The sequence below is a fragment of the Giraffa tippelskirchi genome, chromosome 9 (assembly GCF_054371585.1).
Source record: "Giraffa tippelskirchi isolate mGirTip1 chromosome 9, T2T-mGirTip1v1.2.pri, whole genome shotgun sequence".
In the NCBI taxonomy this organism is placed as follows: domain Eukaryota; kingdom Metazoa; phylum Chordata; class Mammalia; order Artiodactyla; family Giraffidae; genus Giraffa; species Giraffa tippelskirchi.
The window spans coordinates 161,550,873-161,564,599 of NC_137283.1; the positions used below are offsets into that span (position 1 = coordinate 161,550,873).

General features: G+C 38.0%; 1 protein-coding gene across 16 annotated transcripts in view; it reads left to right on the plus strand.

Moving 5' to 3' along the window:
* Window positions 1–13,727, plus strand: part of QKI (QKI, KH domain containing RNA binding) — a 153,587-nt gene that overhangs the window by 40,015 nt on the left and 99,845 nt on the right. For all 16 annotated transcript variants that reach the window (XR_014063875.1, XR_014063876.1, XM_081524461.1 and 13 more), the window contains one exon: window positions 8,813–8,955. Coding sequence is in view for 14 of the 16 variants with exons in the window: in XM_081524453.1 (XP_081380579.1) it covers window positions 8,813–8,955 (143 nt within the window). In the remaining 2 variants the exon portion in view is untranslated. The remainder of the gene's footprint in view (window positions 1–8,812; window positions 8,956–13,727) is intronic.

Genomic DNA, 13,727 nt, shown 5'->3' on the forward strand with positions numbered 1-13,727 from the left:
ACTCTTACTTTACTGAATAAGGGAAAATGTTAAATTAAAAACAGGCTTTAATGGTCAAATGATACAGTAACCTTTTCATTTCTTTCTGTATTTTAGCTTCAGCTATATTAATTATAATATAGATAATATTTTTGATGAATTTAAGTGCAAAGGTCAAAGAAACCAGGTAGATGCCCAAATGTGTATGTCTATCATATCATTATAGCCAGTTGTTGTTCAGTTGCAGTCGTGTCCAACTCTTTAAGACCCCATGGACTGCAGCACGCCAGGCTTCCCTGTCCTTCACCATCTCCTGGAGTTTGCCCAAGTTCATGTCCATTGAGTTGATGATGCCATCCAGCCATCTCATCCTCTGTCGTCCCTTTCTCCTGCCTTCTCTCTTTCCCAGCATCAGGGTCTTTTCCAATGAGTCAACTCTTCGCATCAGGTGGCCAAAGTATTGGAGCTTCAGCTTCAACATCAGTCCTTCCAGTTGAATATTCAGGGTTGATTTCCTTTAGCATGGACTGGTTTGATCTCCTTGCAGTCCAAGGGACTCTCAAGAGTCTTCTCCAGCACCACAGTTCGAAAGCATCAGTTCTTCAGTGCTCAGCCTTCTTTATGGTCCAGCTCTCACATCCATATGTGACTACTGGAAAAACCATAGCTTTGACTATATGAACCTTTGTTGGCAAAGTAATGTCTCTGCTTTTTAATACATGTCTAGGTTTGTCATACTCTTTCTACCAAGGAGCAAGCATCTTTTAATTTCATGGCTGCAGTCACTGTCTGCAGTGATTTTGGAGCCCAAGAAAATAAAGTCTGTCACTGTTTTCATTGTTTCTCCATCTATATGCCATGAAGTGATGGGACTGGATGCCATGATCTTTGTTTTTTGAATGTTGAGTTTTAAGCCAGCTTTTTAACTCTACTCTTTTCACCTTCATCAAGAGATTCTTTAGTTCCTCTTTGCTTTCTGCCATAAGGGTAGTATCATCTGCATATCTGAGGTTATTGATATTTCTCCCAGTTCGTAATTCCAGCTTGTGATCCAGCCAACTCAGCATTTCTCATGATGTACTCTGCATATAAGTTAAATAAACAGAGTGACACTATAGAGCCTTGACACACTCCCTTCCCAGTTTTGAATTAGTCTGTTCCATGTTCGGTTTTAACTGTTGCTTCTTGACTTGCATACGGATTTCTGAGGAGGCAAGTCAGGTGGTCTGGTATTCCCATCTCTTGAAGAATTTCCCACAGTTTCTTGTGATCCACACAGTCAAAGGCTTTGGCATAGTCAATGAAGCAGAAGTAGATGTTTTTTCTGGAACTCTCTTGCTTTTTCTGTGATCCAGTGATGTTAGCAGTTTGATATCTGTTTCCTCTGCCTTTTCTAAATCCTGCTTGTACATCTGAAAGTTCTCAGTTATCATATTGTTAAAGCCTAGCTTGGAGGATTTTGACCATGACCTTGCTAGTGTGTGAGATGAGTGCAATTGTACGGTAGTTTCAACATTCTTTGGTATTACTCTTCTTTGGTATTCAGTGAAAACTGACCTTTCCAGTCCTGTGGCTACTGCTGAGTTTTCCAAATTTGCTGGCATGTTGCATGCAGCACTTTCATGGCATCATCTTTTAGGATTTGCAGTAGCTCAGCAGTAATTCCTTAGCCAGTTGAGCAATTAGAATTAGCTGTCACAACATTAAGTTTAACATGTGGTTTGCATCAGATTTTTTTCAGTGTTTGAAAAAGTCATCCTTTTAAAAATAAATTTATTTCTTTTTGGCTGTGCAGGTAGGTCTTAGTTGTGGCTTGAGGACTTAGCTGCCCCTTGGCATGTGGGATATAGTTCCCTGACCAGGGATCAAGCTTGCATCCCCTGCATTGTAAGACAGATTATTAACCACTGGACCACCAGGGAAGTCCCCCTGAAAAGTTATTCTTTTAATCTGCATTGTTACAGATTCTGAAAATAATTTTTTAATCCTTTTTAAAATATATATCATTGAATTTTTTTTTTTCTTTACTACTGAGGTGGTAGATTTTTTATATTTCCCAATCTTTGTTTTCTTGGTTTAAATTTTTTGTTAAAATTCTAAATCAGAAAGTAAAATAGGGCTATATTTTACTCTTTATCTAGTCTTTCAATTTTGCAGCATTGAATTTATACACAGCATTTTATACTGATCTTTGGAAATGACCATTTAATTTTGTAATTTAGATTTCTCAGCCTGTGTTTTTCTGTTCTCCAGTATTTTTGTTTGTTTGTTTTTATTTCTGACACTCTTCCACAGAGTGGTTAGCTGTTAATTTGATAATTCTGATTTTAAAAGAATGTGCTACACTACTACTTACAAAAAAAAAAATTCTGAAAGAGATGGGAATACCAGACCACCTGACCTGCCTCTTGAGAAACCTGTATGAAGGTCAGGAAGCAGCAGTTAGAACTAGACATGGAACAACAGACCGGTTCCAAATGGGAAAAGGAGTACGTCAAGGCTGTATATTGTCACCCTGCTTATTTAACTTATATGCAGAGTACATCATGAGAAACGTTGGCCTGGAAGAAGCACAAGCTGGAATCAAGATTGCCGGGAGAAATATCAATAACCTCAGATATGCAGATGACACCACCCTTATGGCAGAAAGTGAGGAAGAACTAAAAAGCCTCTTGATGAAAGTGAGAGGGGAGAGTGAAAAAGTTGGCTTAAAGCTCAACATTCAGAAAACTAAGATCATGGCATCTGGTCCCATCACTTCATGGGGAATAGATGGGGAAACAGTGTCAGACTTTATTTTTCTGGGCTCCAAAATCACTGCAGATGGTGATTGCAGCCATGAAATTAAAAGACAGTTACTCCTTGGAAGGAAAGTTATGACCAACCTAGATAGCATATTAAAAAGCAGAGACGTTACTTGCCAACAAAGGTCCATCTAGTCAAGGCTATGGTTTTTCCAGTGGTCATGTATGGATGTGAGAGTTGGACTGTGAAGAAAGCTGAGCAGCACCAAAGAATTGATGCTTTTGAGCTGTGGTGCTGGAGAAGACTCTTGAGAGTCCGTTGCAGTGTAAGGAGATCCAACCAGTCCATCCTAAAGGAGATCAGCCCTGGGTGTTCACTGGAAGGACTGATGTTGAAGCTGAAACTCCAATATTTTGGCCACCTCATGTGAAGAATTGACTCATTGGAAAAGACCCTGATACTGGGAAGGATTGGGGGCAGGAGGAGAAGGGGACGACAGAGGATGAGATGGCTGGATGGCATCACCGACTTGATGGACATGAGTTTGGGTAGACTCCAGGAGCTGGTGATGAACGGGGAGGCCTGGTGTGCTGCGATTCACGGGGTCGCAAAGAGTTGGACACGATTGAGTGACTGAACTGAACTAATGAGAATCTGCTTAATAGCACCGGGAACTCTGCTCAGTGCTCTGTAGTCACCTAAATGGGATGGAAATCCTTAAGAAAAGTGGATATATGTATACTTATGACTGATTCACTTTGCTGTACAGCAGAAACTAACACCACATTGTAAAGCAACTATACTTCAAAAAAATTTAAAAATGTGCAGAATTGTAACGTGGCAGCGGATGGGATGCATATACAGTAGTTCAGATACAGTAAAAGTGGTGGTAATGGAAAAGCTAAAAGCCAAAATTAGTTAAGGCTTAATGAAACATAAGAATGATTTCAAAACAAAGCTTTTAGTTAAATCCATAGGTGAATTAGGGGAAAGGGAAATAACTCAAGGCCAATGAATTAGTAGGTTGAATAAAACAGAACTGTGTAATAACTGCTTTTCCTCTTAGGAGCATAATTCACTGACTGATAATTGAGCTTTAGTTTGGAAAAGGAAAATATCAGGATAATTAAAGCAGAGAAATATGAAGAGACAAAGCAGTACAGCCAAGGCAGATTTTCGGGACTTGATGAAAAATAGTTTTCAAGCTATTGGAATTTGAAAAAAAATGTGATGACTGAATATCAATTCAAGAAAACATGGAAAATGAGAGGGGCCTGACTGCTAGAAAGGCTAATACTCCCCAAAGCTGAAAAAATTACATTCTCAACTTGTTAGCACAGCCTTTAGATTCCAGAAGTGGTTATTTCCTGTTTAGCTCTGGTGGATCCAGAGGAAGATTCCAGTTCTAGTGTAGCTTGACATGTCATCAGATAGTTGATAAAATGTGCCTGAAGTTTTAATACCCAGGTTAGAGAAGTATGTGTGGTGTGAACTTGCAGTTAGTTGGATCCTTGCCTCACAGAATAATCATCCCTTAAGAATGTCAACTGACAGATTATCATCAGTCTGAAGGTATTAGTCTGGTAGAAAGTAACCATAAAAAAATGTTTGTCTACTGCTGTCTAAGGAAACAGCTGTAGAAGTATGAAATGGTTGAAACTTAGCTTAGACCACTACCATGTCAGCAGTGCACTGTGCTGGCCCAAGAAGTTAAGGTATTCTTGAAGGTGCAAAGGGAGCGGAGTGTTTGGGACTGGAGGTAGGAAGCCTTAGGCTGCGTACTCATTGGCGGTCAGGGAAGGATGTGTGTGGTTCAGGGTTTCCCATTTTAAAATAGACAGACAAATGAATTATACCTAAATGAGTAAGAGGGTATGAAACTATGTCATATAGCTTAGAGAAGAGGACGCTTAGATTTCAGAACTTTTCAAGTGTTTGTAGTCATGTGAAAGACGCTTTTTTATGAGCTTTGGAGTGTTGAGTGGGGGTGAGTGGGCGAAATTTCAGGAAAGAGAAAATTCAGTAAATTTATAACATTTGAGAACTTTTAATTTAGAGATGTCTAAAGCAAGTTTTCTTGATATTGGGGTTATTTTTTGGTAATTATAAGTAGTAGAAATTTGTATCCTTGGTGAGTAAGCAAATGGTTCTGAACTTTTACTTCTCTAAACCACTGTGGTAGTTTGGTGAAGGTAGTGTGGAGATGGGGACATTAAAGTCATTATATTTTGTAATGTTTGATGCAACAAAAGAATGTATAAAGCATACTAATTATGAGGCATTTGTATGTTTCATAAATGAACACCTGTGAGCCCACCACTTATGAAGGAATTAGAGCATTACCCATGCCCATACCTATGACAGGTTTCTGTAATACTTTGCCTTTGATCATGTCAGCTTGATAGGATAGCATTAAAAAAAGCTCTGCTTGCTAGCCTTCAAGAATGAAGTGCTCTGGAGGCAGCTTTTAAAACCATCGGAGTTATGGGGAAAATAATAAATGAATTTTTGCTTAGTGAGGTTGGAAACCAGTGGATTCATTCACCATCATTCAATAAGCAACCTTTAATTATAAATACAGGCTACCCACTCCAGTATTCTTGGGCTTCCCTGATAAACTTTTGGTAAAGAATTCGCCTGCAATGCAAGAGACCCCGGCTTGATTCCTGGGTTGGGAAGATCCCCTGGAGAAGGGAAAGGCTACCCATTCCAGTGTTCTTGGGCTTCCCTTGTGGCTCAGTTGGTAAAGAATCCGCCTGCAATGCTGGAGACCTGGGTTTGATCCCTGGGTTGAGAAGATCCCCTGGAGAAGGGAAAGGCTACCCACTCCAGTATTCTGGCCTGGAGAATTCCATGGAGTGTATAGTCTGTGGGGTCACAAAGAGTCAGACACAACTGAGCAACTTTCACTTAGACTTTTCACAGGCACCGAGAGGTTAAAAGTAAGAGACATCTAAAATGACACAGTTACTGTTAGAACTGGCATCAGAGCTTGTTCTGACTTAAGTGTCATAAGTAACGTGCCAAGAAGTGCTAATGATTTTCTGGCTAGAAAGGTGCTGTTGATAAAGGCGTAGTACTCAGCTGGTTGGACTCGACAGTGAAAATTCTAAATACCTTGTGAACTCAAACTGTCTTAATCATCTTTTCACTTTCATTAGCGCTGTCTTGTATGTAATTTCTTTCCTATTATTAAATTGAGTGATGTATTTTAGAGACTGAAATAAACACGGTAGAAAGATTTTTTAATTTTAAGAAAAGTAGAATATGTAATTTCATTGTGATTTTGCTTCACATACTCCTGTCATTAGAAAACAAAGTCAGAGTTCCTGTCCTCTTGACTTCTTTCTTGATCCTAATACCCTGTCTGTGGCAGAGTTGATGCCTGCTTTCGTGTCTAATCCCTATCTCTTACTTACTGTTGTTCTACCTTAGAGTACCTCTGTATTTATATACCTCCCATATTAGACTAAATTTTTTGAGAGCTGGGACCATGACTTGTTTAACTTCATTGCCCTAGAACCTGGCTCATTCTTCTCTCCATTCACCCATCCATCAATCCCATTTACTGAGTATTAATTGAGGACCCACTGTATTCCCAGGCATTATTGTAAGAACCAAGGATATAATAGGTAACAAAATTTCATGGAACTTTTAAGGTATTAAATAATCACAAAAATGTTTCTAGAAATACAGCATAAGTGGTAAATGTATCTTTTCTTTCATTATGTCATCTGGTCAGATAGATATATGTTATTGGGTTTTTTTGTATATTGTTTTTAAATCTAGTCATCTGAATTTTTTTATTTATGATTGATTCTTTCGACTTTTCTAAGTTAGATAAATTTGTTTACCTGAAAATCACTTTTTTCTCTCCAGCCAACTGTATTACTATGTTAATAGATTAAAAAAAATACTGAATTATTCTTGCATTCATGGTGTAAATTCCACCTTGTCTTAGTGCATTAGTGCATTATGCCAGTGATGTCTGTGCATTTAGGATATTTGCATCTCCATCTATAAGCAGATTTTGTCTATGGTTTCCTTTTATGCTATTACCAGGTTTTTATTTGAGGGTTATTAGCTTCATAATAAGAATTGGGCAGCTTTTGAAGAGGAAATTTTAATGGAATAAACTAATGTTGAAAGTGCTTCTTCATAGAGACCTGGACTGAAGGATATATGTTCAGTTTTAATTAGATTAAATTTTTCTCATGAGCTCCATTTAATTATGTGCTATAATTACATAATTATGTAAACAACCATTTATATTGTTGGTCACTAGAAATTTGATTTGAGAGCTGCTGTCATATGCTAATTTAAGATGAGCACTAATTTGATACTGGACATCTTTGGGGAAGATTTCATTATGAAAGCAAAAGTATAAAAAAGAACTTAAAGAATCAGGCCTAGCCTTTATAATGTAGTTAAATACAAGGTACCTTCTTTTGATTTTCTTTTACAAAAGTTCACTTGCTATAAGAGATAAACATTTGGTACACTTTGACAAGCAAATTGTTAAGAGATAAGATTTGTCATAAAACGAACATTGCCATCACTGAAGCAGAAAATGTACTGTAGTGCAAAATTTTCACCGATTGGACTAGTATAACTGGGTAAAAACATCTTTGATCATGCCTTTTTACTGCAGTGGATTTTATTTAACTGAAAGCAATTTAAATAACTAGTTAAGAAAATTAAAGTCTGCATTGCTTTTGATAGTTCCTTAATAGCAATAAATTGAAATTCAATGTTTGGAAGTCATTTAAATACAACACGAGTGGTAAATGTATCTCTCTTTCCAGGTGAAGTTGTATTTTTGTATATTTATGTATTCTTTAACCTAGTCGTCTTATCTAAATTTTCTTATTAATAATTAGTTCTTTTGGAATCTTATTTTTAAGTATCAATACTAGTGGACCCAAGCCTCTTCCCAAGGGAGGACATAGTGTATATCATTGAGAGTTGGTTACAGAGATATTCAGCTAAATTAATAATGACAACTCTTATTAGGGTATTCCAGTAGGTAGGGGCCTATCCTTCAGCACATTGTAAAAGCTACATAAAGAACTCTTGAAAGAATTGATTTCTTTGTACAGGACTTGATCTGTTAAATAGATTTTCTCTCTCTTTTTTTTTTTTAAGAAGTCATATTTATACCTGAGAACTGTCATGATAATTGTTTTAAAAAATCATTGACTTTAGGTATCTCTGGTTTCTTGTATTTCATTCATTAGCTCAGTGTAGTTTGATCTCCATACCATCTTTTCCTCACAACTTCTGGATCAACACTGACTTAGTGGTCAAATCCAAGGTACCCTCTTTTTGCTCTTTACCTTACTATGCTTTTGTGGTATTTGATACTGTTGATCACCCTGTCCTTAAATCTGTCATGTCTTAGCTTCCTTGATGCCTCTCTTCCCTGTTTTTCCTATCTACCTCCATTCCTTCTTGGTTTGGAGCTTCTTTTCCTGCTCCTTAAATGTTGCTTTTCCTAGGGTCATTCAGTTCTTTCTTCTCCCAGTCCTCCCTTAAGACATCTTTTTTGTTCCTGTAGCCTTAACCAATACGTTTGTGCATCACATTTAGACTTCTGAATCTCTGTATCTATTGGACATCTCTGTTTGGGTATTCCAGAGATACTTAAAATATCTAAGGAAGTGGTCCAGTTTGAATTTCATTCAGATAGATTAGTTCTGAAGTATAAAGGAGCCTTTGGCATTAAGTGTTGTCTGATAGGCATTCTTGGGGAGTTATTTGGCTGAAGCTATCATTTGTTTGGGCATGGAGAAATTAGGTAAAATAACTGGTTTGTATTATAGTGAATAAGAGCTTGGGCTCTGAAGTTATTTTTAATAAAATATATTATTTGGTGTAAATTTGATTTCTGGTAGAATTTACTTAAGACTGTAGTTCTGTTATACACAGACTTAATCCAGAGAATGACAGAATAGGTCAACAGCTCTTGACTTCTTTAAGTTTTAACACTTAATCTGTGAAATCCTCCCTTACCGTCTTATTTATTTTTTTCCTGGGCTAGTAAGAATACTTTTTTGTCTAACACATTTAAAATTTTTACTTTTAACAGAAATTAGCAGAGTACGGAAAGACATGTACAATGACACATTAAATGGCAGTACAGAGAAAAGGAGTGCAGAATTGCCTGATGCTGTGGGACCTATTGTTCAGTTACAAGAGAAACTTTATGTGCCTGTAAAAGAATACCCAGATGTAAGTATATTTTGTTTATATTCAATGTTTTGTTTTGCTTTTTTCCTGCTTCACATTCTTTGGAAAGAGATATATCTGGTGGTAAGCATTGGCAGCTGCTTTAACAAAAATTTCACCTAAGCAACTAGAAGTGTGAATAATTTAAAATTATTTAAAAATATATATTTTCATTTGGATGTTGCTGTGTCACTTTGGAAATGCACACAGTAAAGACTTAGTTCTAGATTGTAAATTGAGGCAAGAATTACGGAACGAGCTTTGGCTTGAATGTCAGAAAGCACCAGGTACAACTTGGTGCTTGTCTCTGATCTAACCTCCGAAGAAGCTGTACCGTCCTTTCAGGGAAATGAGGGGCTAGACTGTGATGGTTAAGGATCCTTGCCGTGCTAAAATTTTTATCATAACCACTATTTATAATTTTTTTCATCTTAGTTCCTTGCCTAGCTATTCTCTGAGTATCCTGTCCTGGATAGCCTCCTTATACTATACAATTAATTTTTAAAAGGCTCCAAACTCTTTGCCTTTTGTACAAAGCCCTACGTGATATGGTACTTTCTATCTCTGACCTCATCTTAAATGATTTTCCTTCTTCCTCAACACCCTGTAGTCACATTGGCTGTTAAGAATAAGTCTGTTCCCAGCCCAAGTACCTTTATGTTTTCTGTGCATTGATCTTAACCGGCTGGCTTCTTCTTGTCATTGAGATTTTAGCTTAAATGTCACCTTAGAGAGGCCTCCTCTGACCATTTAGTATAAAAGCAATCTGTTTACTCATTATTTCACATATGTCTCTATTTTTCTGCAATAGCACTTATTATCTAGTTGTTTTTTTTCTTGTCTCTCCCCAGCAGAATATAAGGTACTTAAGAACCTGTTTCTGTTACTTACTTCTATATTCCCAGTGCGTGTAATATTGGCACATAATAGGCATCCAGTAGTTGCTGAATATTTCGAGGCAAATCAATGTCTTTTTGCTGCGCTTCAGAGGACTTTTCTGAAAGGAAGTACAAGAAGGAGTTGATACTGTAAAGTCAAAAATGTGATGTGCAGTCTAAGATGCATTGATTATGTGGATACTTATCATAGTTTGGAGATTGGAAATAAATGTCGAGTTGATAGGGGGAAAATGTTGATATTACATAAGGTGAATTTCTGTTAATAATACAGTTTTCTTACAAGTTAATGCATTTACTCTTTTAAATAAGTATTTTTGTTGCAAATATATAAACAATTCTGGATGATGTAGACAAAAAAAGAGTTTGTTGGAAGATAATTGGATATAGTATTAAGGGTTAAAGGAATAGCTGGAGAACAAAGCTGTGTATAAGACAGGAACCAGGGCAGGTTTGAGAACCTCAGTAGTGGAAGTTTAGACCTTCCCTGTTGAGAGCCTTGCTCTTTTTCTTTTTTTAACTTGCCATTTAATAATATTGTGGTAGTTCATACATATACATGTATAAATTCTCCTTCAAACTCCACTTCCATCCAGGCTGCCTTGTAACATTGAGCAGCATTCCATGTGCTACATAATTTGCCATCATGCCTCTCAGATTTTATTTTCAAACTTCATACTCTTAGGAGAGAGAATGTATTTTGGACCAGTTTGCCATGAGTAAGGCCTGGGATTAACTGACATAACCTAGACCACTCTGGGTTTTGGATTATTTTTAGGAATGGTAAATTGTGGTTTGGGCAGCTGTCCATCCCAGTTGGCGTCTACTACTTTTGTGTTTCATTATCTCTTTAAAAGATAGCTTTAAAAGATGTGCATGTTTAAAGGATAAAGATCCAGCACTAGTCATACAGTATGTAAGAGCATGAGACTCTGTTAGAGAATATAACCGTGACTTGCCTGATCCCCATTCTTAAAAAAAATGCCATGTAGGGAGTGATGTTTATATTGCATTACTTAAAAGACACAAATCCTGTATAATCCTCTTAAGTCAGAAGAGATGTGTTTTATGTGTGGATCCAAAGGGAGGCACCTTTTTACTATACTCCTGTCCTTTTCCACCAGTTGAGATTCATTGTCATGGTCAACTTCAGTTGCTGACAGTTGTGTTAGAGTGAAACAATGTCTAGTTCAGTGATTCTCAAAATGTGGTCCTGGGACTATAGTATCCACACCTCCTGGGAACTTGTAAATGTTCAAACCTCAGCCCAGACTAGTCGAATCAGCAACTCTGGGGCCAAAGCTCAGCAGTCTGCCTTCCAAGCCATGTGGACGATACCATGTGTGCTGAAGCTGGAGAAGCACTGCTCTCATTTGTGTAGATGGTCATCCTAAGCCAGGCTCACAGGCTGTCACGGAGGGTCCTTTTACCAGGCGTTGTTTCAGGAGGCAGATGGGGTGGTGGAATCTTGAGGAGCAGGCATTGCAGTAGCAGACAGACAAGAGACAAGTGGATGTTTTCTTTAGGTCATGTCAGTGCTGTGGGAAAAGGGAGATACACAATGGCTATGTGTTTACAGTCAAGGAATCTCTTGTAAGCTGAAGGGAGTGCAGAGACATGAGTAGAGTGATGGGGGAGGGCATTCAAATTGTCTGGGGAAAGGACATTTCAGGCAGCGAGATGAGCAGTTCAGTGAGCATGCTTGGGAAGTGTGGTGAGATTCGAGGTTTGAAAGTTAGCAGAGTACCTGTCCTGTAGAAATTTTGGATACTACTCGATGTGAAATGGAAAGCTGGGGAGTGTGCTGGGCTCAGTTAGGTTTTAATAGCTTATTTCTGGCTTCTGTGTGGAGAAAGGCTATGGATGATACTGACAGCAGGGAGACCAGCTGGGGGCAGAGGAGGAACTTGAACAAGAGGACTTAGAAATACTCAGATCCTACATGATTGATAGAGCCAGTAGGATTTGCTGGCAGATTGGATGCGGGAGGTGAGGGAAAACTCAGAGAAATAGCTCGGAGGTTTTGATTGGTTAAAGTTAACAGTCACCAGTTCCTGAGCTGTGACACACTGAGGGTAGAGCGGGTCTGGGGGTTGGGCTTCACATTTCTGACTTAAAGCTGAGTTTGAAGTCAGACATCCGTATGTAGGCATGTCAGTGAGGCAGGTGGTGTATGAGTTGTGGATAATTTCTGGCACCCAGAAATATCTATTTTATCAAGACTTTTTAAATGAGAAATTCAGTGGTTTATAGGAGAGAAATAGATATAAGCCATTTTGGTCCTCCAGACCAGTTTTTTAATACCTTGATTTTAAATTTCCTTTAAAAGAATTTGGCAGAGTTGGAGTCTGCATGTAATTTCTCTTTGAGGTTATCAGTACATACCAAATGAACAGTAACTAACTGTGCTGTAGTCTGTACTAGGAACTGTATCTCATCATTAAAAAAATAACTAAAATGAAACGAGTGTCAAATTTTGGCAGTATAGAAAATATTTTTATTTCAGAATTACGAATTAGGTGTTGGTCACAGTGAAACAAGTATGTGTTTTTCTTGTTCCTTTTTTTCTTAATATATCTTAGAGATCATTACATATGCTTTTCTCTTACCTCCTCCTTCTGTATGAGGAATTGATTTTGTGAGTGGACTCATGCTCGGACTCGAAAATGCTTCTATTAAAACTTCATAGGGGCAGTGTAGTATGGTGGTCCAAACGTGTGAACTCAGACTCCTGGCTGGCCCTGATGCTTGTATTGTGACTTTGGGCAAATCCAGTCATTAGTTTCTTCATCTCTGTATAGAGGTAGTCTCTCACAGGATTGTGAGGACTTATAAGTGAATTAGTACATGTAAGACATTTGGAAAATGCCATAAAGCTGTGTAGCTGTTGCCAGAATATAAGCTCCAGGAGGGTGGGGGTATTTTCCTTTTTGTAGTCTCACGGCCTGGGGTAATGTCTGGTCAACGGTAGCTGTACAGTAAGTGTTTGTTGTGTGTGTCTGTATGAAAACTGCAGTCTTTTAAATATTGCTGAATTTTAAAAAAGTTGTCTTTTAAGTTTACATATAGCAACTTATTTATAAAAAAGTAAGTGTAAATTTGGAGATATTGTTTTGGTTTTGACTGTGTATAAGTCTGGGACTGATAAGAGAAGGAAGCCTTAGATTCAGTGTTTGAGAAATGAGATTGTGCTGTATTATGTCCACAGTGTTTTTTGAATCAGTGGCTTAATGGTGTGGGAATGAGAAGGTAATATGAGTAGCTTGTTGAAAATGTATTGAAAATTTTTTACAAATTTGACTATTAGTATTTATACTTATTAATAAAGTGGATCGTATTGCATCTTTGCTAGTATTGAGCACATCCTGGAGGTGGGGATATTAATTCAGTAAAGAAAACTTCTTGATACAGTTGAGGTAATAATGGGTTTTTGAGTCAGGTTTTGAATCCTGGCTTACTCCTTTAGTGGCTGTATTTGTCAGCAATTGCCACAACAGTGCTCTATGTAAGCTATCCTAAAACTCAGTGGCTTAAAATAACAAGTATTGATTTCTGTGCTCTTTATTTAGTCTACACTGTGTGGGCTGGAGTTCTGCTGATTGGGTTTAGCCAGCTTGGCCTGGGCCAGCTGTGGGTGTTGAGGTTACCTTTATGTTACCTTTATGTTCCTGCTAGGCTCAGCCCAAAGGGGCAGCAGCTGCTTGGAGCAAGCTCTTCTCCTGGCAGGTCACTGGAGCGTCAGAGCCAAGCCAGATTGCTTAAACACATGAAAGACCTCTGCTCTTTCTCCCTCAGCCAACATTCCCTTAGCTTGATGGTTGTCAGCTGTGGATTGATCTTGCCCTTCGGGGGCATTTGGCAATTTCTGGAGCTATTTTT